This window comes from Cloeon dipterum, chromosome 2 (assembly GCF_949628265.1).
Source record: "Cloeon dipterum chromosome 2, ieCloDipt1.1, whole genome shotgun sequence".
NCBI classification, from domain to species: domain Eukaryota; kingdom Metazoa; phylum Arthropoda; class Insecta; order Ephemeroptera; family Baetidae; genus Cloeon; species Cloeon dipterum.
This window is the reverse complement of record NC_088787.1, coordinates 13,724,821-13,747,958: the sequence shown is the minus strand read 5'-3', so window position 1 is coordinate 13,747,958 and position 23,138 is coordinate 13,724,821. Positions and strand designations below refer to the sequence as shown.

At 41.1% G+C, this 23,138-nt stretch overlaps 5 protein-coding genes across 7 annotated transcripts; 2 read left to right on the top strand and 3 right to left on the bottom strand.

Moving 5' to 3' along the window:
* Window positions 1-174: 174 nt before the first annotated feature.
* LOC135937317 (calcium release-activated calcium channel protein 1-like) lies at window positions 175-1,700 on the bottom strand. The gene is made up of 2 exons (XM_065480466.1): window positions 1,262-1,700; window positions 175-1,167 (listed from the first exon to the last, which is right to left on the bottom strand). The coding sequence occupies exons 1-2, from the start codon at window positions 1,403-1,405 to the stop codon at window positions 502-504; spliced, it is 810 nt and encodes a 269-aa protein (XP_065336538.1). The 5' UTR covers window positions 1,406-1,700; the 3' UTR covers window positions 175-501.
* An 883-nt stretch (window positions 1,701-2,583) lies between these two features.
* Window positions 2,584-4,625, bottom strand: LOC135937319 (uncharacterized). The gene is made up of 2 exons (XM_065480467.1): window positions 4,467-4,625; window positions 2,584-3,726 (listed from the first exon to the last, which is right to left on the bottom strand). Exon 2 carries the CDS (start codon window positions 3,720-3,722, stop codon window positions 3,261-3,263), a length of 462 nt encoding a protein of 153 aa, XP_065336539.1. The 5' UTR covers window positions 3,723-3,726; window positions 4,467-4,625; the 3' UTR covers window positions 2,584-3,260.
* A 190-nt stretch (window positions 4,626-4,815) lies between these two features.
* On the top strand, window positions 4,816-16,208 carry LOC135937312 (OTU domain-containing protein 7B-like). 2 transcript variants are annotated; one of them, XM_065480459.1, is made up of 9 exons: window positions 4,816-4,981; window positions 10,899-10,981; window positions 12,167-12,382; window positions 12,441-12,617; window positions 12,727-12,894; window positions 13,022-13,286; window positions 13,341-13,452; window positions 13,506-13,683; window positions 14,141-16,208. In XM_065480459.1, exons 2-9 carry the CDS (start codon window positions 10,906-10,908, stop codon window positions 15,391-15,393), a joined length of 2,445 nt encoding a protein of 814 aa, XP_065336531.1. In that variant the 5' UTR covers window positions 4,816-4,981; window positions 10,899-10,905; the 3' UTR covers window positions 15,394-16,208. The 2 variants fall into 2 exon arrangements, with proteins under 2 accessions (XP_065336531.1, XP_065336530.1); XM_065480458.1 differs by lacking the exon at window positions 4,816-4,981 and adding an exon at window positions 9,387-9,753.
* Window positions 16,209-16,215: 7 nt separating this feature from the next.
* LOC135937315 (uncharacterized) lies at window positions 16,216-17,866 on the top strand. Its single transcript, XM_065480463.1, has 5 exons — window positions 16,216-16,500; window positions 16,554-16,706; window positions 16,762-16,881; window positions 16,934-17,154; window positions 17,208-17,866. Exons 1-5 carry the CDS (start codon window positions 16,216-16,218, stop codon window positions 17,806-17,808), a joined length of 1,380 nt encoding a protein of 459 aa, XP_065336535.1. The 3' UTR covers window positions 17,809-17,866.
* Window positions 17,867-17,897: 31 nt separating this feature from the next.
* Window positions 17,898-22,415, bottom strand: Nadsyn (NAD synthetase). Of its 2 annotated transcripts, none has more exons than XM_065480461.1 (13): window positions 22,169-22,415; window positions 21,937-22,107; window positions 21,625-21,709; window positions 21,410-21,555; window positions 21,105-21,354; window positions 20,173-20,414; window positions 20,001-20,116; window positions 19,779-19,947; window positions 19,590-19,725; window positions 19,321-19,535; window positions 18,417-18,816; window positions 18,228-18,352; window positions 17,898-18,037 (listed from the first exon to the last, which is right to left on the bottom strand). In XM_065480461.1, the coding sequence occupies exons 1-12, from the start codon at window positions 22,312-22,314 to the stop codon at window positions 18,239-18,241; spliced, it is 2,190 nt and encodes a 729-aa protein (XP_065336533.1). In that variant the 5' UTR covers window positions 22,315-22,415; the 3' UTR covers window positions 17,898-18,037; window positions 18,228-18,238. The 2 variants fall into 2 exon arrangements, with proteins under 2 accessions (XP_065336533.1, XP_065336532.1); XM_065480460.1 differs by having other exon boundaries at window positions 17,899-18,037; window positions 18,265-18,352.
* Window positions 22,416-23,138: the final 723 nt, after the last annotated feature.

Here is a 23,138-nt window from a genome sequence, read left to right as displayed (position 1 = left end):
TTTCTAAATGGACAAGGCTGATTTAAAAACTAGCATCTAGCTTGCGCGCTCGCATAAATCAAATGATGTTCTATTCTCTGTAGCCCCTTTTTAAGTTTATTTCATAATAAGGTGAAGCATTTATGTTATTTAAAAGTTTGTTTATTCTGGTTCAGAAAGGCAATTTCGTGATATACATGGCAAAAAAATAAGTGAATCCCGTCAATTAAGGGTAAATTGTAAGTATTTAACACAACAATAATTTATGACACGGACAGTTTTTATCGCTGCGGTTGAAATATACATTCCTTGAAAATTAATCAAGTAAGAAAATATGACTCAATATTTAACCCTAATATAACAGTAAAAATTAATACTCTTCGGCATAATGCGGTTTGAGTGTTGAAGTAAAATCGGTAAAATCATATTGCAATTTTTGAGAATTTCTTACCAACTAAATTAGATTGAATTCAAAGACCATTAACAAAGAAGCCAAACATTTAACGTGAAATATTTAATTTTTTATTTAGCATACTCCACTACCGTTTCCAAAGTGACACTTTTTCTAGCGCTTGAGAGTCTTTTAGTCAGAACTGGCGGTTGAGTTCCAAAATCTGCTTGCAGACTGCGTCTTAGTGGTGGTGTTTCAGGCGTATCATGATGCGATTCGTAATTAGGGTATGAACTCATTTCGATTGACTCCTGCGATCCACACCTGTATTGATTTTCTGCATCGTTGATGACGTTACGTCTGGTTTTTACCATTTGGAGATTATATTGGAAGTTAAAATACCAGCAGAAAAGTGCAAACAACACCATGAACGGCACCATTGTCACAACACTGGCTATGCCTGAATATTGCGAAATGTCCCACAACTTGACCCAAACCACGAGTGGCACTTCAACCATAAACACGAACAAACCAAAAACGTGGGCAATCTTGTGACTCATTCCAATAAACCCTGAAAACCTTTCATGGGGAGAAAATGATGGAACTGGACCAAGATGTCCTTTTTGCGGCGAGACATACTCTACAGTGACGGCTTCCAAGTTAGGCAGGAGACAGGTGCCAATTATGAAGGCAAATGAATGCAGTGCGATTAAAATTACTGTGTTCACTGAGAGAAGAACCACTAAAAATGATGGCACGTGTGTTGGCTGGGTAAATTGGAAGGATGTGATCACTTCCTGAAATCAAGAAATATAAATTAATAATATATTTATCTAATGCAACAATACGTGGATATTTAAAAAACAAAAGAAATTGGGGTTATCTCTTTACCATTCCAAAAGCTGCGAGGAAAATTGATGTTTTTGTTGTGCCCTCAAGTTTAGCGTGTCCATAAAAGAATTGTCTCCATTGCACTCCTTCTTTAGTAGTTAAAATTTGGGACGATGTCCCTAAATTATTGCGATCGTTAGCCATATGCTTACATTTGTTGCTCAAACTGACTTTTCTGCATATCCTACGCGCTTATCGCTTTTCCACCTCCAAACCCACGATAAAAGCTAAAAAATATGCACACAACTTCTAACGAAATAAGTTAGGTACTTAAGTGTCAAGGCTGTTTTTGTATATCCCTGTGGTTGCCGAGAATAATTTATCAAAAATTGAAGAGAAATACACACATGCTGGAAATTTTTAAGGAAAAAATATATAATTCTTTGTTCACAAGTGCAAATTGCGCCAGGCTAGGCCTTTTCCTTTGAGTTGAGAATATTTTGCTAACCATCACAATGAGACCCCATTTGAGCCATTTAGGCTGCAACTGAGCTATAGATATAATAACTCTTTTCGCTATGCTTAAAAAGAAAACAGCATATTGCCAATTGATTGGTGAGGTGTGGAATAAAAAGCTTTCGTTTTCGTAGCTATGACCATTTACTTTTTAGGACACGCAATGGATAGTTTATGTACAAAAGAACACATTGTCTTTACATCCATTTATATAATTAATCAAAATAAAATTGTAAACTGAAAACATAACGCCCTTAGCACTAGTAAAATAATGTATTATGTATATTTGTATGTATGTGGGCTATTAATGAGACAAAAAGGTAATGCAATACACGTGCAGAGTAAAATTAAACCTCTGGTGTCGCCACATCTGGCGTGAGGACAGGAGCTTGTTGAGGTTAGCAGTTTAGGCTCCTTGGCAGTGGTAGGCAAATAAATCAGGTAACCCTCTGACGCCAATTTATGGCTTTTGTCATACATCAGCGAGTTTCAATCTTAACGCGTCGCCAGGCGCTAAATAGCCTAATTCAGCGTATGATTATAACATAAAAAATAAAAGGGCGTCTCTTCAGTCATCAAGGAAACCAAGATCGTAATTTAAATAACCCTGCGCCTGGCGTTGGCAACTAAATTTCACTACCACGCACACCAGAGCTACAAAAGCATAAATACAATGGCGGCGGTTCGCCAACAGTAAGATCCATAGGTAAAAAATATAATAAATGCAAATCGTTGCCGACCAAAGTTCCGATATGGGAGCGCATTTAAAATGCACTACTGGAAACATCGACTGCGACAATGTTGTGATACGTGAAATTTGTCACTATGTAAAAATTATTAAGGATATTCAGTTTCAAAAAGGAGCATTTTTACAAAGAAGAGCTGCATGGCACTCTCTATCAGTAGTTTTAATTACAAACATCGATAATTCTTCTCTCCCCTTTGTAGAACGAACGATTATTCGCACCGGTTCCGCAACCTGTAGACGAAGTTCCAGTTTTACGTTTTGTTTTGTGTAACTTTTAGTTTTTGAAGGAGCCCACACACTGCGAGTAAAAGGTGAGAAATTTATTTCCAATTACTGGCAGTGTATTAAAATCGGGGAAGGGGCAACTAAAATCAAACGACGTCCAAAATTAAAAATCACAAGAAAATTTCCTCAAGCTGTTCATTTGTACGCGCTGTTTATTTCAAATTTAAATTTGCGACGATTTAGAAAAAAAGCAGGCAGAGACGTCGTTTAGAACGAATTGACACCCTTCACGGGCAACTGTGTACTTCTACATTGAAATCCAATCCCGTTGGAGTCGATTCTAGGCTTTAAACTCTTTCATACGATATATATGAAAAATCCAAATCAGTCAATTAGAGAGCCACACCAGCGTGTTAACTGTCTAAATAGCCAATCAAGACATTCTGTCTATCTGATGAAATTGTATCACACCTGAATTTTACTAGCATTTAGTTTCGCGAAGTACATATATTATTTTTCCACCAAAGAACTTCACCAGCATTCGCGCGAGAAAACCCCTAGCATCCCCCGTCAGACACTGTTGGCCGAGGTGAAGACCCCGAGGCCCTTTTTCTGGATGGCCACCGCGACGGCCGCGTCCAAAAACGAGTCGTGCTCGAGACAAGCTGTATCACCACTGGACGAGGAACTTGAGGGAACATGGTAGGCCAGCGAGGGGCTCGGCTCGCGCTCGTCTGGCCGCTGGAAGTGCTGCAGGCCGTGGCTCTGGATGGCCATCAGCACGGCCTCGTGCTCAACGGCCACTTCGTTCACCGGGTTGTCCGGCGCCTGGCCCGAGTGCTCGAGCATCGTGTTCAGCGTGTTGTCCAGGATGCCGCGCGCCAGCTGTTCTGTCTGCCAGTACTTGAGCTCTTCGTCGCGCGCGCGACCCACGCTGATGGCATCGCCGACGCGCGCCTTCTTCGCCGGACACTCGTCGGCATCGCCGCCGCCACCGCTGGACACGTCGTCCTCCTCACTCGACGAGTCCATTAGGCTGCACACAAAATGTCTAAATTAACTCACAAAAATTCAGCTCCTTTTTCAAGGGGTCACACAGATTAAGAAAATCTGGAAAATCTACATTTTTTGCGAGTGGGTTTTAATCGCTGAGGGGAGTTGAAGTAGTTTGAAATTTTCCCTTGTTGATTACAATTTTTTTCGGTGAATATTTCCATTTTTGTTTGTAAGGCACGTATTGTCGATTGGGCCGGTCAAAAACAACATCTATATAATCGTTGTACATAATTATGTGTTTATCTTTGTAAACCAACTCTTTTTAACTAAAAAACTCCACGCGCGAGAATCTTTAATAAATCTCAAAATTCAAAGTTGACAGAGAACTACTGTAAACTAAACTCATTGGCAGCAACCAGTGGAATAATTTTCCGATGGAAAAGTTATTAGATACATAAAGTTCAAACTCGAATATCGGGTACATAACAGGCATACTTCCAAAATCCAGACCAAATTAGTGGAATTTGTACATGATGGATGCCAGAAAAATAAATAATACAATAAATTCCTATCAAATTCAGGTTGAAATAGGTAAAAATGTGCCTGGGAAAGGGAAAATTTAGCTGCAATCTCGGAGTATGATACACTCGACATTTTTCCTTGAGCACAGAGCATCATAAAATGGCTAAAATGCAGAAACGCAATAGACTCTAGTGGCTGACAAGGTGCTTCCAATTGCCCGGGGAATCTTTTGGCACCGTGAGCGAAAAGCAAACTTACTATCGGCGGGCATGCAGGTCTTGCTCCGACGCTAATTATCTCGGGTTAATCAGTGGTGTCGTGCGTTTGTTTGGTCTAACCAGCTGGCCCAGCTCGGGATCGAATCGACGAAAGAGCATTGAACTGTTGCAGGGTACGAGAAGAAGCAGTGGGGGGTTCGAAAAGCTCGTCGCCGTGTTCAAACTACGTCATTGCAGACGCTTTATTCAAAAATTCGCGGACTCTACAACATCTCCCACCACTTTTATTCGCATCTTCCAAAACTGTCGCTTTCATCCTATGCATCGACTCGAGCAGAAGAGTTGATTTGAAAGGCGCAGTGCTGCCACCTGCTCAGCTGGCTTGCCAACCACGAGCAACAGCTGAGCCAGATTTGCTCGAGTGACAACTCGTCCTGCCGTGCTACTGCTGCTGTTGCAGCTCGTAGCATTTTTGTGTTTTTCTCCGGCTAATCGAATCAAGACAAATTGGATTTCGAGCGCATTACATGCCACCGGCTATAGCGTCGCACTCCCGTAAGTAAATAATGTCGCTAGACCGGTGGGTCACTCGCGAATCACACTGTCCGAATTTGACTTCACGCCTCCGCACCTCTCACTGCAGTTCTCTTCCCAATAGCACCTATAATGTAGGTGCCAAACCCTCCGAAAAACTAGCCTGGTGCTCTAGATTATATGTACCTGACCAACAGGAATTCAGGTCGAACGCGGGCGTGGACGAGGGACAAGTTTAGTCTTGTCTCTTCAGCGAGGTGCATTTTTGCATGCGAAATGCGAAAGATAGGTCATAGCAAAGTGCATGCTATGTGACCTTGGCTTGGATCGGTGAATAAGCGAGAAGCCTTTTATTTTTTTAATGAAGCCTTTGTGTGAGCAGCGCAGAGTCAAACTGTTGTCAGTCGGTCTGCTGGCTATTTGGTGCTCAAATTACACGCGCTCGTTTTGTGTTTCGCGACGCTAGTAGGATTGCATTTATTATTACGTTTATCCTGAAAAAACAAAACCTGCAGACTCGCGTGTGCGTCTGTTGCGTATGAACATGGGCACAAAACCGCGCTAATATGCATAACACGGCATCTGGACGGTACACGCGCAGTGGCAGCAGCGAAGTTGTGTTGAAATAATTAATAGCAGAAATAAAATGGTGCTTCTGCGACAGCTTGGCATTTGCCTCTATTGTCGTTGTTCCATTTTTATTTGAGACTCATCGTCCCTTACAATTAGTTGTCACTGACAATGGGAGCTGCTTGCACTTATTTTACTTTGTGGCGCAGATATAAAAATATTTTTTTTTTTCAAAGGATGGGGCTTGCCATTATTGTTCTTCTAACAACTTAAAGAGGATTGATACTGCAAAATCCTTGCTGTCCCTTAGGATCCAGTTGAGGCCAAAACCTACCTAAGTAGCACTGAAAAGTTTTGGGAAAAGCGGCTGCAAATAGTGAGGACTGTCTCCCTACTTGAAATCCTATTTCATTTTACACCGAAAAGTTTCCCTGCGTGATTAATCGAAATCTGCCAAGAAAATGTGGTCAAGCGCTAAATTTGAATTTTTTAATGTAGCAAGGTCCTTGTTTTCAAATAACAGGTAATTTCAAAAAAATATTTGGTAATTTAACACACAGGCTTCAAACTAGGTTTAAATTTTACTTTCTTTGCTTTTTTCCTTGCGATTCTTTCCAGTCCGTAATTAATTTACTAGCTTTTCCCATGGAACGAATTAAAACACCTCCACGAGTCTCACTCGTTGTGTTCTAGTTTTTGTGTTGGAACCTATCCCTTTTTGTTATCGTTTCAAATTTTTACAAGCCTCTTGTACGTGAGTTCTTGCAGTAGTTTCTTCTTCCCAGCAACTTATTATTGCTGCTTTCTATCAAATTGAAAATCTGACAGCAGTCTAGAATTCAATTCAATGCTCTCAATAAAATTTGTTATCGATTTGACGAGTTCGAGAATATTCGCAAGCGGAATAGTAGAGAGTTGTTTGACCCAGGTGCCGTGCCGTGACCTTGCCCCCTCGCCCTGGCACGGCCGACACGTCCCCCCCATTGTCATCTGCGCGCCTTTTCTATATTCAAGTGCAGTAAGCAAAGGTTTTGGCGTCAAGGTGTTACCATCCAGCTCATACATGCACTCACACACACACACACACACACATACACGTTCGTTCACATGCATAGTCGGTCGGTGCTGTACACTGCTGGATGCACGGCGAGGAAAGTGGGTCACGAGAGGAGCTCCCAGAAGAATTAATTACGGGCACTACATGAGGTCTCGCTCACTCGCTCGTTGTGTTGGTTCGGCACACGATTCAGGCCTATTGTGCGCTGCCAAAGCGGCGACGAATTGGGTGGAGATGGGCCTCGCAGGCGAAAAATTGCCGCACTCGTTGATACCAAGCCAAAAGAGTAATTACTCTTTTTACTGTTAGCCCGTCGCAGAGATGCACGATTGCAGCCTACGTGCACGTGTGCTTTTTATGGAATCGACGCGCGCGGCTACTACTTGAGCTGGTCTGGAGTGCACTGCAGTTAAGACCCATTCAATGATTCAATCGAGCAGTGACTCAGAAATACTTTTGCGCGTCACGGATTGAAATTTCACCTCGAAAAGTATTTAGATAAAAATCTTAAATGCAACCATACATTTACGTTTTCTGGTTTACAAAACGAAGTTGGATTTAAATTAACGCCAGAGTTAATTGCCACAAATTTATTGCTAACTGCAACTGTAAGCAAGGCAATATTATAGGGAGTTGGTCTCTCGGTGGGTTGTGGGTTAGTCCAGCTTTACCTGTATTTAAGCAGGAAATTGGAAGGGGAAACCTCTGAAAGGGTTAACTAGTCCAATAAAAGCACGATTTTCTTCTCTAACGTTAAATTCCAGGATTCCTTTTGATTATTATTTGATTATTACTATTTTTCAGTTCTGCATATTTTGGTAGAAATATAAACGTTAATTTACCTTGCACATTTTGCTAAACAATTTTAATTTGTTTCTCCTTTCCTCCTTTTGCTATCCGCTTTCATATCAGTAGAAATAGCTCAATAAATCAAAAGATATTTTTAAATCATTTTTTAACCTCGCCTATTGATTAAGTGCACCGTATCTATAACTATTTGAGTGCATTTAAGCTTTTAAATCTCTTGACTTTCCTCCTTTTAGATTAGCTATTACTTTTAGAAGTTCATTAACTTCTTTCGTCATATATCCGTTCACTGATTAGATAAAAATACGATTCGTTTTTATTGCTGGATGTTACTCTATTTTGTGAAAAAACTGATTACGCACAACGTAATGCCGGGTAGCATTTATTTACAAATTGATAATCTCTAAAAAAAGACTAATTTTCTCGTGCCCAAAGAAGCAGAAATTGAGTTAATTGCCGCGTGTCAAACAGGGTCGAACGACACCCTGGAGCGTGAAATTGGCGCGGCTTAATCTCGATTTTCGCGGCTATGGTTTCGCTCGTTCACTCGGTCAAATCCTTGGCCTTGGTGCAATTTCACCTTTGCTCTGTCAATAGCCGCATGCGTGGGAATGTTTACTTTCTTATTTGCAATGGTGTAATGCGTCTTCGTGTTTTGTTTCACCCGCTCTTGCTAAATTCTGACTGAACAAACTTATGCAGCTTTCGAATTTCGCGTGTTTACCAAACCTTATTCCCTTCGCGCATTAAGAGTTCGTGGTATTTGCCCGCCTCAAACCCCACCAAAAATATATATTTTCCCCCAGTTCCAAAATATAGTTATCTGATTCAATGAAAGAATCGCCTACTCTCTTGTTAGTTCAGCTTAATGAGCCTACATTCGCTCAAAGTCAGATGCGCACGTAAGTTTTTCACGAGCCTGTTTGGCTTCACACACAAAAATTGCGAAATCAATGCAACATTCAATTTAAAATCAGTACAGAAACTGCGTTATGCATACGTCACCCTCCCACTCGCATCATCTTCGTCTTGTAAGTTTGTCAATATTCCACCCTAAAAGCTGCAATTTAATTGCTTTGGGTCAGCAAACAGAGATTTAGCTACACAACTCGCCGCAAGCTATGAAAGGTCGAATTTAACGTTTGCTGATTTCCTTGTCAGTAATAAACTTTTGCAATAAGGGCCAGTTGCAAATAGCGGCCTTCTAGGAAGTGGTTGTGTCTCTCGTTGAGGGTTTGATTTTTTTTCACTTCAGCTAATTTGATCCTGTTTATATGCCCCGCGTGTCGTTGGTGCTGAGCACGTTGCATAACCAGCATTTTGTGATTAATCGCAATTATTGAATTATTTCGCGGTTGAGAGTCTCGGACAAGTGAAGGTTAAGTCGATATCACTCTTCCGAGTTTTTAATTATGTTGCTCTGATTTTAAAACAGGTCCAATAATTGTGTAGCGTTCAGCGTCGAATATTCAGCACGATCATTTTTATGGTTTCCGTTTTTGCGTCAAATATTATTGCCTCTGTTGTAAAAGCTGTTGATCAGCGCTTATGTCGGTTGAAATTGCGGTGTGCTATTTCCTCACGTAAAAACTGCTCGGCAATTGTGTTTTAACTAGAATCAGCTGCACGACAATTGTTGTGTAAGGCGCTTCTTTGTTGATATTAAGCACAAACTACTCTCACTCTTATTATGCGGGGCAAAAAACTTTATTAGCTATTGAGAAAGTAAAGTAATGACTTGTGGATGAAGATAATAAGCTTTATTTGCGCTAAATTTCTACGATCTCAAATTTAATATTTTAATCAGTTGCTTCTTGCTACGAGGAAATAAAAATTTAACTAGCTGACAGTCTCATTATCATCAGTTAATTATTTACTTCCGTTTAAAAGATAGGTAGATTTGAAAAAATATGCATTGGAAGAACTTCCTGTTAAGAAACCTAAGACGGGAGAGTGGACGTTTCGTTTCAGCTAGTGGTTTGTCTTTCCTCCTATTCTTGGCAAACAAAAGACTTCTCCGTCAGCTCTGCATTTCTATCGAATCGAGCTGCATCCATTATTAATCATGCAACGACGCAGTTTCTTTTGTTGCTATTACATTAGTGTTTGTTGCGGTGGAAGCGAGGCGGAAATGGGCCCGTTTTGTGTAATAGAAAAGCGAATGCGCTTCCCCCTCGGAAGTGGCGATCAAAAGGGGGGCCCCTCCCTTTGGAGTTTTGTTAGTCGGCCACTGATTTGCCTCAGCACGGCAGTCAGTCGGTGTCACGGTGTCGTCGCCGCAGAATCGATGTTCTTTTTGTCTCGCCGGCGCAAACACGATGACGACGAAAACGCAGCAGCGGAACTACGTTTGGGACAGGTGAGTCCCTCTCTCTCGAAATTATTTGCCGTCGTTGTCGAGCCATTCTTTGCCTTTGCGTGATTTCATGGCAATTTCCCCACTTAATTAATGTCTGCTTGATGCACAGACTGTACACGACGTGAGCTCGATATTGCGATTAAATTTAAGCAACGCCGTGTCTCGCAGCACTCGTTGTTGCAGAGGCTATTGTCGTCTAATTTTAGAGGTTCACGCAGCGTGCAGGCGGACTGTTTGTGTTTTCGCCACAAACACTGTGATGTGCAGCTCGTTGCGGAGGTTGGAGTGCAATTTTTTGCTCATAGTAGGCTTTTCATGGATTGAAAGTTTCAAGAAAATCTGTAGAGATTTAAAAATTAGCTAAAAAAACAGGTGACTCAATTTGTTCCAAAGTCATAGCAGGCTCGTTTTACTGTGGGATTGTAAAAAGGTATCTAGGGAATTAAGTCGCAAATTTAAATCTTTCGTTGTTCCTCTTCTGAACACATTATTTTTCTCTTACTTATAAGTGTGTGTCACGACCGACCTATTTTTGCTTCCGCCAAAAGCTTCAAAATTCCCCTTTGTAGCCATGCGATGTAAGACCTTGTTTTTTCCTGCGTGTGCAACGCGAATGAAATGTCCTATGTGACCGAGACGATTGAATTACACGGCGAACGTTTTGATGGCCTTTGGGAGCGAAGCGCACATAAATTTAGTCCTCGGTGTATATTTTGATGGTCAATCAAGAGTGAAATCTCATCACGAGCGACGCCAAAATGTGCTAGCCTATTTATAGCGGACGCTTGGCCTCACTCCGCATTGTACAGTCAGATGGAAATAATTTTGCGTCCAAAAGCTGGACTGACGCACCGAGTGTGTCCCTTATCCAAAGCGTCGCGCAAGCTTATCTTTGCACACCCGGTGAGCCGCGTAAAATGTCCGATTTGAGAGTGAAAAAAGTGAAAATAACACTCGTTTCCCTTAAAGCTTCTATTTTTGGTCAGGTGCATGTCGGTTGTCGGAGGGTAAAGTAATTCCAATATGCTACTGAGAGTGCGGTTGGCCATCCATCCATCACACTTATTGATTTTGTAGGCTCAGAATCACGAATCAGGTATAATTGAGCGCAAGGTGAAATAAATGTGCTTGGTGCTGTGTTTTAGATGGGGTATGGAGAACAATCTGGTGGCGGAGTTTTGCGCTCACACAGGAGCAGACCCAGGTGTAGCCCGGAACATCCTACAAGGTGAGAAAACCAATATTGGACAACAATCAGTCTACTTTCCTAAGTTTAAGTGAAGTATCTTACGAACTTTATTTTATATGCAGTCTATACTTCTCACAAGGAGAACACACCTAATAAATGATTTTTTTCCTTATTACTTTTATACAGAGTTTAAAATACGGTGATAATATTCCAAAGGAAAACTTTCCATTAGTTGCGTTTTTTGAACAATCGAATTTTTAAAACTCTACGCCTGTAAAAACTATTAGGCCAAGCGGAAAATATTATCTAGATTGACATTTTTCTAATTTAAACATAGAAATCGACAGCAACAACATTGTAAATTTTAGAGGTTTACTTAAAAAGTATAGTAAATACAAATAAATAAATATTGACGAATTACATAAGGTTTACGAGTTTGGCTTCATAATTCAGCTGCTATGAGTGCTAGTTCAAAAATCTTTTCAATTTCGGAAAGGTGTTAAAATTCGGGAATGTTTGCGTATACTGACAAAATTTTCGTCCTAGTTTCCCGGGAAAACCGTTTGAAAAGTTGATTCAAACTTAACAGGAAGTTATGCAGCCCGAAAAAATTTGAAATGGCCAAAACGAAGCTTGATTTTATTCCAAATAACTAAGAAAATTTAAAATGCTACCACAAGCCGTTACATTTTAGCATTCGATTTTTCCAGAGCACCTTTCTCTTAGAAATTTTATAAAAAAAATCACGATCAAAGTTATATAAATCGTTTAACATTCGATTCGTCTCGCTGAATAGATTCCAAATATATGTATGTCATGTTTTTTTTAGTTAGACCACTTTTCAAGAAACTAGGCATGGATGTAGTGCACCATAAACAACGGGAGCTATTCATTTGGAAAATTGTCGTTATTTATTATTATCAAACACACTATCGAATTGTAGTGAAAAAATACAACATATTTTTCGGATTAATAGGTTCGTTCCCATTTATCTAGTTGTGGCTCTATTTTCATATTATTTAATTTATTTTGTTTTAATCCATGGTTCCAATTATTCCCTAAGTAAAAGAAAATACCGTTTATTATGTATAATATCAATTTATGACGTTTAAATTTGAATTAAATGCGGTCAATAACTTCAAGCCTACTTTTTAATCTAAATTCGTTCACATTTAACTGTGCCTTTTAGTTCAGGATTAAAATATGTATGAATGTCTCTTACAGCCGAGAACTGGGACCTTCACCTGGCAGTCAAATCGTACAACTTTCTGATGATGGGCCATGAGACGGTGCCGACCTCCACCTCTTTGCGACCTCTGCTCCTGAACGGCAGCACACACGTTCCTCCACCGCCGCCTGTACCACCACTGCCCGCCTCGCTATCTGTTCCATCCAGCCGTCCAGTTTTGCAGAAAGCAGAAGCTGTCGACTTCACTGAAGGTATGGCTCTTTAGCTGCTGGAAATTTTCTTTGCTCTAAACGACGTCTTCTCTTGTAGGAAAAAAGTTGACAAGAGGAATCTCAAGAGCGACAGACAATGTCAATTTGGTGTCAAAGGCTCGTTCAGAATTCGCACTTGACTTCAGAGATAACAATGCCTTGGTGAATCTGAACCAGTACTTTATCGAAACACCTGTTTACACCTTCACACTGCCAGATCTCACAATATACGCAGGTATTGGTTTATTTTTTTCAAGTTTTTGCATTTAATTTGTGATTTATGCACTTATATATCCAACTTATTTTTCTTGTGTTATAGATTATTCATTTTTCTTAAATTTCAGATGATTTTCGAGCCTTCTTGGAAAAAGACTTGATTGAGAAGTCAACTTTAGCATCATTAGAACAGTCAGGTAGATTGAATTGGTGGGCGGATGCAGGAGCTTGTCAGAGACTATGGCCGCTGGCCACCTCGGGCGATGGAAATTGCCTTCTCCATGCTGCATCACTAGGTATACACGTGTGCCCCGTCCGTTTTTCACTTGCATAGCTTCAAAGCGGCAATCATTTTATCCAATTACGCCGCCAGCGCACTATTTTGCAATAGGTTATTCAATTTTCCTAAAATATTTCACCTAGGAATGTGGGGCTTCCATGATCGTCTTCTCACCCTGCGAAAGGCGCTGTACAACTTCCTCACCAACAGCGACTGCAAAGCAGCTCTTTGGAGGCGTTGGAGGTGGCAGCAGACTCAACTGAACCAGCAGGCAGGCTTAGTGTACACTGAAGTGGAGTGGAAGAAAGAGTGGGACAGCATCGTGAACATGGCTTCGACAGCTCCCAGAAAGGGCACCACCTCGCGCAGAAGGAGCATGGCCTTTGATTCGGCTTTTGGAAAGCAAGGGTATTCATTTGTACTTTTTTCCAACCCATGTGGTGCTAATTTTGAAATTATCAGGGATGATTGTTCTGAAAATGCTGTATACGAAAGCCTGGAAGAGGTTCACGTTCTTGCGTTGGCCCATGTCCTCAGGAGACCAATCATTGTGATAGCTGATCTTGTCTTGAAGGTTAGTTGAAAACTGGAAATCGTAAATTTGCCTCATGAACTGAATATCTGCAGGATGTTAATGGAGAAGCATTGGCTCCCATTCCTTTCGGTGGCATCTACCTCCCTTTAGAATGCCCTCCACAGGAGTGCCACAGGTCTCCGCTAGTTTTGACTTATGATGCAGCTCATTTCTCAGCTCTAGTTGTTATGGAAAAGGAATCTTTTGTTGATAAGGCACCTCAACCACCAGGTAAAGAACCCACTCTTTGAATTTTATCTAAAAGACAACTATTATGCTTCCAAATCAGAACGTTTTTAAGATTGTGTATATTTTTTGTTAGCTGCAAAACAATTTTATTGATGCAATTTTAAACATTTTTACAGAAAAACAATTAAAAAAATACCACCAGAAAAAATTGGCTAAGCGTAGGTAGCTAAAAGAATAAAACTATTACTAAAATTAGTTCTAATTTAAAGAGAAAAATTTGGCTTTTTTGTGATCGTGCTCATTGTCAGGAATGAGTGCAGGCAATAATTTCCAGTGATTCTAGCTTAGCTGCGAACATTGCGGCAGTAATTTTTCTATCTTTAAAATTTACTTTTTAGCTGGCCACGCTTAATCGACATGCGCAGAACATAACCATTTGAAATTCGCTTGTTATTTGCTACGTTTCCTAATTTCTAATTAAAAAATTGAATTTTTGCAGCTGTGATTCCACTGACTGACTCTGATCATGAGCTGCTTCCTATTCAGTTCAGTATCGATCCTGGCGAACAATTTGTCTGGGGCCGCGACGAGCACATCCCTAATTTAGCCAGCCGCTTTACTCTTGCACAAAAGGACAGACTGGGCCTGTTGAGGGAGTACTTGGACGTCATCACCGTGCCCCTGACACCTTCAGATGGCGGAGAAAACGGAGAGTTGGAACTCGAAGGTTCTTCGCCAGTGGAGGAAGAGGAAATCGAGCGGCGCCTCTCCGAAGTCGACCTCGAGTGTGATGAGATGAGCAGCTCCTCCGACAGTGGCGTCTACAAAAGCAAGGCCGCCAAGCAGCTGCAGTCGGTGGCAAAGCAGTTTGGCAGTATCGGCAAGTCTATGAGCAAGCGCATCAAAAAGAACTTTGGCAGCATCACCAAAATGACCCGCAACAACTCGCTTAAGAAGAAGCATGGCCCCAGCGGCAAGAAGGAACACGAGGGCCAAAAGCAGAGTCAGGACCACATTTTGTGTGCGATCCTGCACACGGAAAAGCGACACGAGTACCAAGAGGAGATGGTTCGCAATTACCTCCAGTCCGCTAGGATAAGATTCGACAAAGACCTCGAGTTGAGGTGTCGACACGCAGAGGAGCGGCGTGCCAAAGACGATGACCGATTGCGCGACCTGGCCGAATTGGAGGGTCCGTCGCTGTGCGTCAACCAGGGATGCAATCTGTATGGCACGGCGATGACCAGCTACCTCTGCTCTGGCTGCTACGCTAAGCAGAAAGAGCACATCAACTCTCCTCTCATGAGCAGGGCAAACGAGGCCAAGTATGGAACCGGCCGGTCCAAGTTTTACGCCGAGTCCAACGCCGAGGCGTATCAAATGGCGTCCAAAATTCCGCTGAGCAGAGCAGGGAGTAACAATGACCAAACGCTGTACCTGTCCAAGTCCACCTTCTACAATGATACGGGCAGCCCTGCGCTCAGCAGAAAGAACAACTGGGAGACCAACTTCGTGGCGCAGGGCCACGTGACAGTGGTGCCGGTGAACAACACCTCAAGCAGCAGCTCGCCGTCCAACATCAGGAGGGACTACGCAGGGTTCAAAATGCTGGATACAGCCAGTTCGCGGCCTTGTCGAACGCCCGACTGCAAGTTTTTTGGATGCCCTGACACAGACTTCTACTGTTCAAAGTGTCACAAAGAGAATCACCTGTTGCTGAGAAGCATGAATATCCAAGAGATGCGGATCTAAAATTGTGAATTCCTAGTTTATCCAAGCTTACCAAATATTGTTATGTGAAAGTCCACACCAAGCATTAATGTCACTGTGGAAACGGATATTAATTCTCACTCTTGTCTCGCGCGATCAGAGTGCTTGACTTTTGTCTGATTATTAAGAATTCTCATCAACCTTCTGAGATTATGTGTTGCATACTACACGCCTGGCAGTGCCAAAAATTAACCTGACGCAATAACCCTGGTTTCGATATTTTTCCTTTACTTCTGGATGTACTTAATCCGCTTTAAATTGCAAACTATTTGCTTATATGATTGGAATTATCTTTCAATTGTCGGAGAGTATAAATATACTTAAATGGCAGTTAAATGCCAGATTCCAAAAGTAATAAGGTAATAACACAAATTTTGTGAATTTGTATGTGATGTTAAAAATAATAAGAATCTTGTTAACATTGTGAGCTCTCATTTAAGCAAGTATTTTTGATGAGATACTTAAAAAATAATGTAAGAATTTACGTATTTTCAACTGAATGTTTGTAAAGCGAATTTAATAAGTTAGTCTGTGAGGTATTTTCATCTAGTTCTCTTTTCAGTATAATACATACTTAATTTTTACAAAAATGTATGGAACTAAAAAGCGCATCTTCTGCTAACCCCAGAGTTCCTTTGTAAACTGGAAAGTATTGAAAAAAATTAAACTATAACAAAGTATTATCTAAAATTGAGAGCAATCCTCGTTTATTGCTACAGCCTCTTTGCTGAGTGTAATCGTCAAAATGATCAAAGAAAATAAAAAACATTTTTATTATTTAATCTGCATCCAAATAACTCAAACATGTTTTATTTTCTTAATCTTATCACACTCACTAATGTCGCAGAAGTCAATCCGGCACAATCGAGCAAAGGTCATAAATCTGTTGTCCATATGGCTAAATCACAGGAAAAATCTTTGTTTGAAACTGGCTGGTACAAAAGTCTCAGGTACAATGTGATACCACCTATTTTCGTCCTGATTTTCACCGCAGCAGTTCAGTGGCTTGCATTACTGGGTGACAACCCTTGCCCTTTGGATCTGGAGCAGTGTCCCCGATTGCTGGGAAGTGTTCACGCTTGGATTCTCGTATGTCTTTCAGAATTGATTTGTGTAATTCACGAAAATTGCAATTTCCGCAGACATGCTCATATCTCTTGTGGGTATTTGTTTGGCTGTGGATTCCTGACAAAAAATTCAAAGGCCCTGTATCCCCTGAAGGAGAGATTCCAGAGTATCAAGATAATGGGTTTCAATTTTACGTTGCAACCTGCATCCTGTTCTGTGCTCTACAGGTTGATTGTTTGAAGAATATCGTTATGTTCAAATTTATTAATCAATATTCCGCAGTTCATGAACCCGTTGCTGAGCGCAATTATTGTTGACAACTTTCCTGAAATATTAGCTTGCTTGAGCATAGTTGCCCTACTTCTCTGCGTTTGGCTGTGCATTTCGGGTCGAATAATTAAGGTATGAGGTCCTTTTTACAAAAACAAAAGAATTAACGCGACCTTCTACTCAGGGCAAAGTGCAACAGGGAGCATCATTCGTCTACGATTTCTACAGAGGGTGTGAGTTGCACCCTAAATTTTTAGGGTGCGATGCCAAGCAACTGACGGTGAGCAGGCTGGGCATGAGTTTGTGGCAAGTTCTCATCCTCGCCGCCTTCTTCGTTGGTCCAAAGCAAGCACCGGAAGTCGTTTCTCTCGCACTGCAGACTATCTATATTGCCAAATTCTTTTGGTAATATTCCAGTTTCCAAAGCCATGGAAATATTAATCCAGGAATCTATCTAGGTGGGAGAACGGTTATTACACCACTCTGGACATCACCTACGACCGTGCCGGCTACTACCTCTGTTGGGGAGGCTCGGTCTGGATCCCAGCCCTTTTTCCTCTCAGCCAGATGTACATGGTCAGATACCAGTCGACTTTGTCCGCATTCGGAGCAGCTCTTATTTTTATAACAGGGCTTACGGCTACGGTCATTGAGTACCAGATCGATAAGGAAAAGGAAGTATTTGTAGCTTGGAGGCAAAATTACGTCAAACGGAAAGCCAAACCGTACAAAATGTGGGGGAAACAAGTCGAGTTCCTTGAAGTGCAATACCTAAATGATCAAGGACAGCAGGTCAAGTCTGCCCTCTTGACCTCTGGCTTCTGGGGGAAAGCGCGCCATTTAAATTACACGTGTGAGCTGATTTGCTGTTTCACTTTGTGCGTTACCGCGGCATTCGGCACAAGTTGGTTCATGCCGCTATTTTATTTCTACTTTATAGCAGCTCTCATTCCTCACAGAATTTTGAGAGACGAGGAAAAATGTTCGAAAAAATATGGACAGTTTTGGAATAAATACTGTAACTTAGTTCCTTACAGACTAATCCCAGGATTATTTTAACCGTTTAAAACACGTTTCTTTGGTTATTTGTGACTTTATTTGTTTTGTGCAAATGATTAGGAACTGTTGTTAAACATTTTATAAATTAACAATAAAGTGACGATATTAATATAAAGACTTTTCTTTGTCACTCTAATGACAGAAAAAAATAACATCCATTACGACAATCGTTTGTCTACTCACACTTCTACTCCTCCAGGACGACCCTTGCTCCCTCCTTTATAGGTACCTGGAAAAATTGTCACATAAAAATTACAAGATAGACACAGATTAATTAGAGCCGTTAAAAATTACTACAACATCTATCTAATGCATTCAGCATTTAATGCAGAGCGATTATTGGTTAAGAATTTTGCAGAGATAGATTGGTTATTAGCCCGTCAAAATGAGATGTCTTTTGCCATGCACCAAACCTTCACCTTGAGAGTAATTAACTTGAAGCAGATTCCTTTTCACCTGAGCTCTCTCGAGACAATGAGGAATACTTCGGCACTGCGCCCGACTCTTTCCTGGGACTGGTAAGTGCAGACTTCACTTCTTTCACCTTGAATTAAAAAAAAAAATCGATTTTAAATCAGCAAAGAGTTTTCGATTAAATTAGCACTAACGTGATTGTCAATGGCTCTGAACTGCCAGGTCCACTTGTTGTTGTACAGGAATGGTCTCAAGTCGAACCGATTGTCATCTGGAGAGTATGTTTCAGCGTGATACGATGGAGTGAGAACAGTCATCTTGTGGCGGTTGATGGCGTAGCAGCGATAGAAGTGCTTCACCTTGGCAGCAACTTCCTCAGCAGAGCAACTCTTGCTCCACGTCTCAGTGAGCTTGCAGAACATGGAAAACGGACCGCAACACAACTGCTTCCTCAGGCGACCATACTGGCCGAGTTCTACGTATGTCATGCCCATGTCCTGCTCGTCAGTCTGTGCGATTTTGTTGCCAACAAGCGGCTCCAGTTCTGCGGTTGGTGGGGCACCGACAATTTCTTTCAGAATTGGTAAATCAAACCTATGAATGAAAAGGAAGCAATTAGTATTTTTTTTGCTTTAAATAAAAATCATCAGCTGCTGGAGGTTTGTATACTCTAATAAGACTAATGAATTTTAAAATATATTTTAGAATATGAGTAGAGGTCTCAGCAAGCCGCGCTGCGTCGCGCCAGCCGTCAAATTTTGGGCCAAGTGAGCAGCCGCCATTAATGTGGCTAAGCTGCGCCAGCCACGCATGCCGCCGGTGAAAAATGGTCAAAATTTAAAAATGGCAGGAGAAAAAATGTCTTCCGTTAAGCACTATTAAACTTCACGTTTACATTATTGTCAGCCGCGCAAGCCGCCGCCGGGCATAAAAAAAATAACAAAGCCGACCCGCCAGCCGGTGCCTTGATTCTCGCGGCTGAAACCTCTAGATTTGAGATTAACCACATTTATGGAAATATTGTTGGCATTTAGTCAAGTAACATTTTTGCACTGATAATTTGGCAGATAATGTTGTAAATTTAAACAAAGTTCTTACTTTAACATGGCATAATGCAAGAAATGCTTGAGATCGCCCTTGGAAATGCCTCCGATTGGGTTGACGTCTGCGCTGGAGCAGTCGTACTTGGTCATGTAGCCTCGAAGAGCTTCGTCCACGTTTGCGGAGCCAAGAACCAACAAACCTCCTGGTCTGTTCTGAACCCAGAGCATCAGCTGCGCGAACAAGTAAGCCATCACCATCCGAAGCCGAGCCTGGTTTTGAAAAATTGCATGGAATCTTTTTGAGCTATTTTATTCAAGAATTACCTGAATATTTTGAAGAGCCAAATTTTCCCTAGGAGTACCTCCACGGGATCCATAAATAGGGGACTTTCCAGTGACCGATGTGAAGACAAACAAAACCGCATCGACCACTCTCATGAAATTGATGTTGAAGTGATAGCTAGGCAGGGTTTATTAGACATTTTAGCTCTTTATTACTGGAATCACGTGTACCTTCCAACTTGCTCTGCTAGATTGGCAGCTCTGTTTTTGGTGTCATCAGAGGAGTTTTCAGTAGCCATGTAGCAGGTGAAGAAAATTCTCTTGCACAGTTCTTTTGGGTCCATCGGGACGTATGACTGATCAGACACAAGGTTGCGAACGTCACTAAGCACCTGCGTGTCTGAAGACGGATTCAATCAATTTTCGAATAAAAAGGCGGCAATAATGGAATACCTCCACGAGAAACAGAGCTCACTACCAGACGACACATGGAATGCACGATGCAGGCAGTGCTGGCGGAATCAACGCCACCACTCAAAGGCAAAAAGTAGCCGCCCTGCCCAGAGCGCCTTTTAAAGATGAAATTTTGTAATCTTGTTGGATTGAACCAAATCAATTTGGTTACCTAAGGTAGTCCCACAGCCAGCAGGCAGGCCCGAGAGCGATTTCCTCTTCAGGCGCGTGGTACTCCCACTTAATCGCTTGGCATATGGGAGCAGCCAGTCCCAAGATGTCATTAGGTGAAAGGTCAAACTCAGCCTTCACCCTGGGGTAGGAGGGACTGCTTGCAGCAACTTGGCACCTGGATCTCAGCAGATTCCTGTAGGTGCGAATGTCCTCCAAATCAATTGTGGCAACAACCAACTCCTGGAATTAAATACAGGGAAAATGCAATTAAATGGAACATGATAATTCTATTCTAATGCTGAATTTTTACAGAAAATTGTGCAAAATCTTTTTAAACTTTACTTGAATGAGGAAAAAGCTAAATATTTCATAACTTTTTGATAAAATTGGATCAAAAGTTTGCACGTCAATCAAGCATTGTCTTCTTATTTTAATATCACGATTTATTCCACAATTTATGGAGTTTTCCCTCATAGATTGCACATCGTTGCATACATCGCGACGAGAAGGATCAAAATCAAGCAAAAAATCATATAATTTTTCGATAAAATTCGTAAACTCTGAAATTTTACTGTTTTTTCGGTTCTGATTTCTTTATCGCACAATGTAGAGATAAATTGGTGCTAAATTTCACAAGTAATAAACTCAATGAATATCCTGTTGAAGCAGCTTAAGTTAAAATGCAAAATTTTCATAATTTTCGGACAGTAAAGCTCTACTTTGAGACACTCCAAGAGTAAAACATTTAATGAATATATATAAATAGAAGTCTATGCTATGTCGCGCCAGCCAGAAAATTTTGGGTCACGTCGGCAGCCGAACTATCAAACTTCATGTTTAAAATATTGTCAGCCGCGCCAGCCACCGGTGAAAATAGCCAGCCGCCGCCTTAAATCTCGCGGCTGATGCCTCTAATGAAATATAACTTACAACATCCTTCAGGTCGTATTGGCTACCCCTGGCGACGATGTCCCCATTCAGACCAATGCACGAGCAGCCATTGAAATACACCCTCTGTCCATCACAACCCCTCAGATTGCTGAACAAGTAGCACCCTCCGCTCTTCCTGCTGGCCAGGGTGATCAGGTCAACAGCCACATACGCTTTTCGCAGCTCCATGTAAGAGCCAGAGCTGTTGACAAAGAGCTCAACCCCATCTAAGCCCATTGCAATATGAGAGCTGAAATGAAAAATAATATTATTAATGTAATTCACAAAACTGCAGTGCTCAAGACCTCATAGGGTTCCACAGTTCCTCGCAGATTTCAAAGCCGATGCACGTATCTCTGGTTGAAATAACAGCATCCCCAAAAGGAACTGTCTCTTGACCAGTTATCTGGCGGATCATGCGAGGCACGTGATACTCTTCAACCTCTCTAACCTGAAAAAAATAATCAAATTGAGAATTGAATTTATTTTCTTGATCAGCAAATTAATTGTATTTGCTTACCTTCTTCCAAGGGGTAAACCAACGAGACTCCCTGTAGTTGCCATCATCACATAGCATAATCTTAGGACGAATAAGCAGAACTTTTCTGGAAGCAAACAGTTTTTTGTGTAATTATTAAGATTCAGATATCAAACAATAAAAAATTTAAATATTTATGTGTCTTATAGCACTATAACTTTATGAAGTATTTTATGTATTTTACCATTTTTCCAGTGTTTTATTAAATTAAAATCAACAATTATTTTCCTCTCAAAAGTCTTAGACTGTTACATGTATTAAGGTGTTGCACAAAATGATATAATTATTTCAAACCTGTTCAAAAAGATAACTCTGCAATTGTAGGTAACATTTTTGTGCATCACAGGCATTCCAACATCAATAATAATGTCTAGGGACGAGGGGTGGTCGATGAGGTTTGCTAGAACCTCCCATGAATGCAGCAGGGTGTCTCCCTCATAGAAATGGTCCTCGCAACTGTACCCGCTAGAAGTAAATGTTAAACTGTCAATTCAGCAATTAATCTAGTCAAAATTAAAAATCAAACCAAATTTCCAACTCAGGACCGCTTCTGAAACGGGCTCCATTGAGCTTTGCCTCTTCAATGCTGCGAATGATCCTTCTACAGTTGCCCTCAAAGTCCAGCGCCCACTGGTTCAGGGTGCACACAGCAACCTTTGCGCGACGCCCCATCCTTGACTGTCAATCTTGGTCTGTAATCCTGAATCCGGTTCTAGCCGTCACGAAGGGTTTGTTTACAATCAGCACAGGCACGGTGTGCGATCACCTGGGTAACCACAAAGAGACCAGACAAGAAGCTGAAGAAGCAAAGCATGAGCATTACAGCAGCAGTAGTGCTCTAAAAGGGGCGGAGCTGGGCGGAGCCTATCATTTTGCACCAAGATTTAAATTGGCGAGGCGCTAAATTGACAGTGCTCACTCAATCCTATTTTTGTAAAACACATAATATTTATAACACAATACAAATATTGTATGAGCTAGTAGATTTCACCGATCACAGAACGGGACCAAATTTTTTGACACTCCCGCAATACTCGACCAAAACTGGAAGTCAACGTTTTTTGATAGTAGACCTCATAGACACATTCATTATAATGAAAATCTCTTTTTTACGCTTGTCCCGGGCTCCATTATGTTTGGTGTATACACAAAAATTGCCACTGCTATTTAATAACAGAATGTGTTTGTAAATTTTGCGATAAAAGAGCAAGTGATTCTAATTTCCTGTTTCCGGACTTGTGATTAAATAGATATTATTAATATAGTCTGACTGTATAGCAAGTGAGATGCATCCTGAGATAGTTTTACAGTTTTCAGCGTTAAATAAAATCATTTATTTCTCATCAAATAAAATAACTATAAAACATGTTAAGTCTTAAGTGATTGCTGCTATTTTCCATCAAACAGAGAAATGATTTTGAGTAGTTTTTAAATAATTCGATGTATTTGTGATTTTTAAAGTTTAATACATTTCACAATGATTTAATTTGGAAACT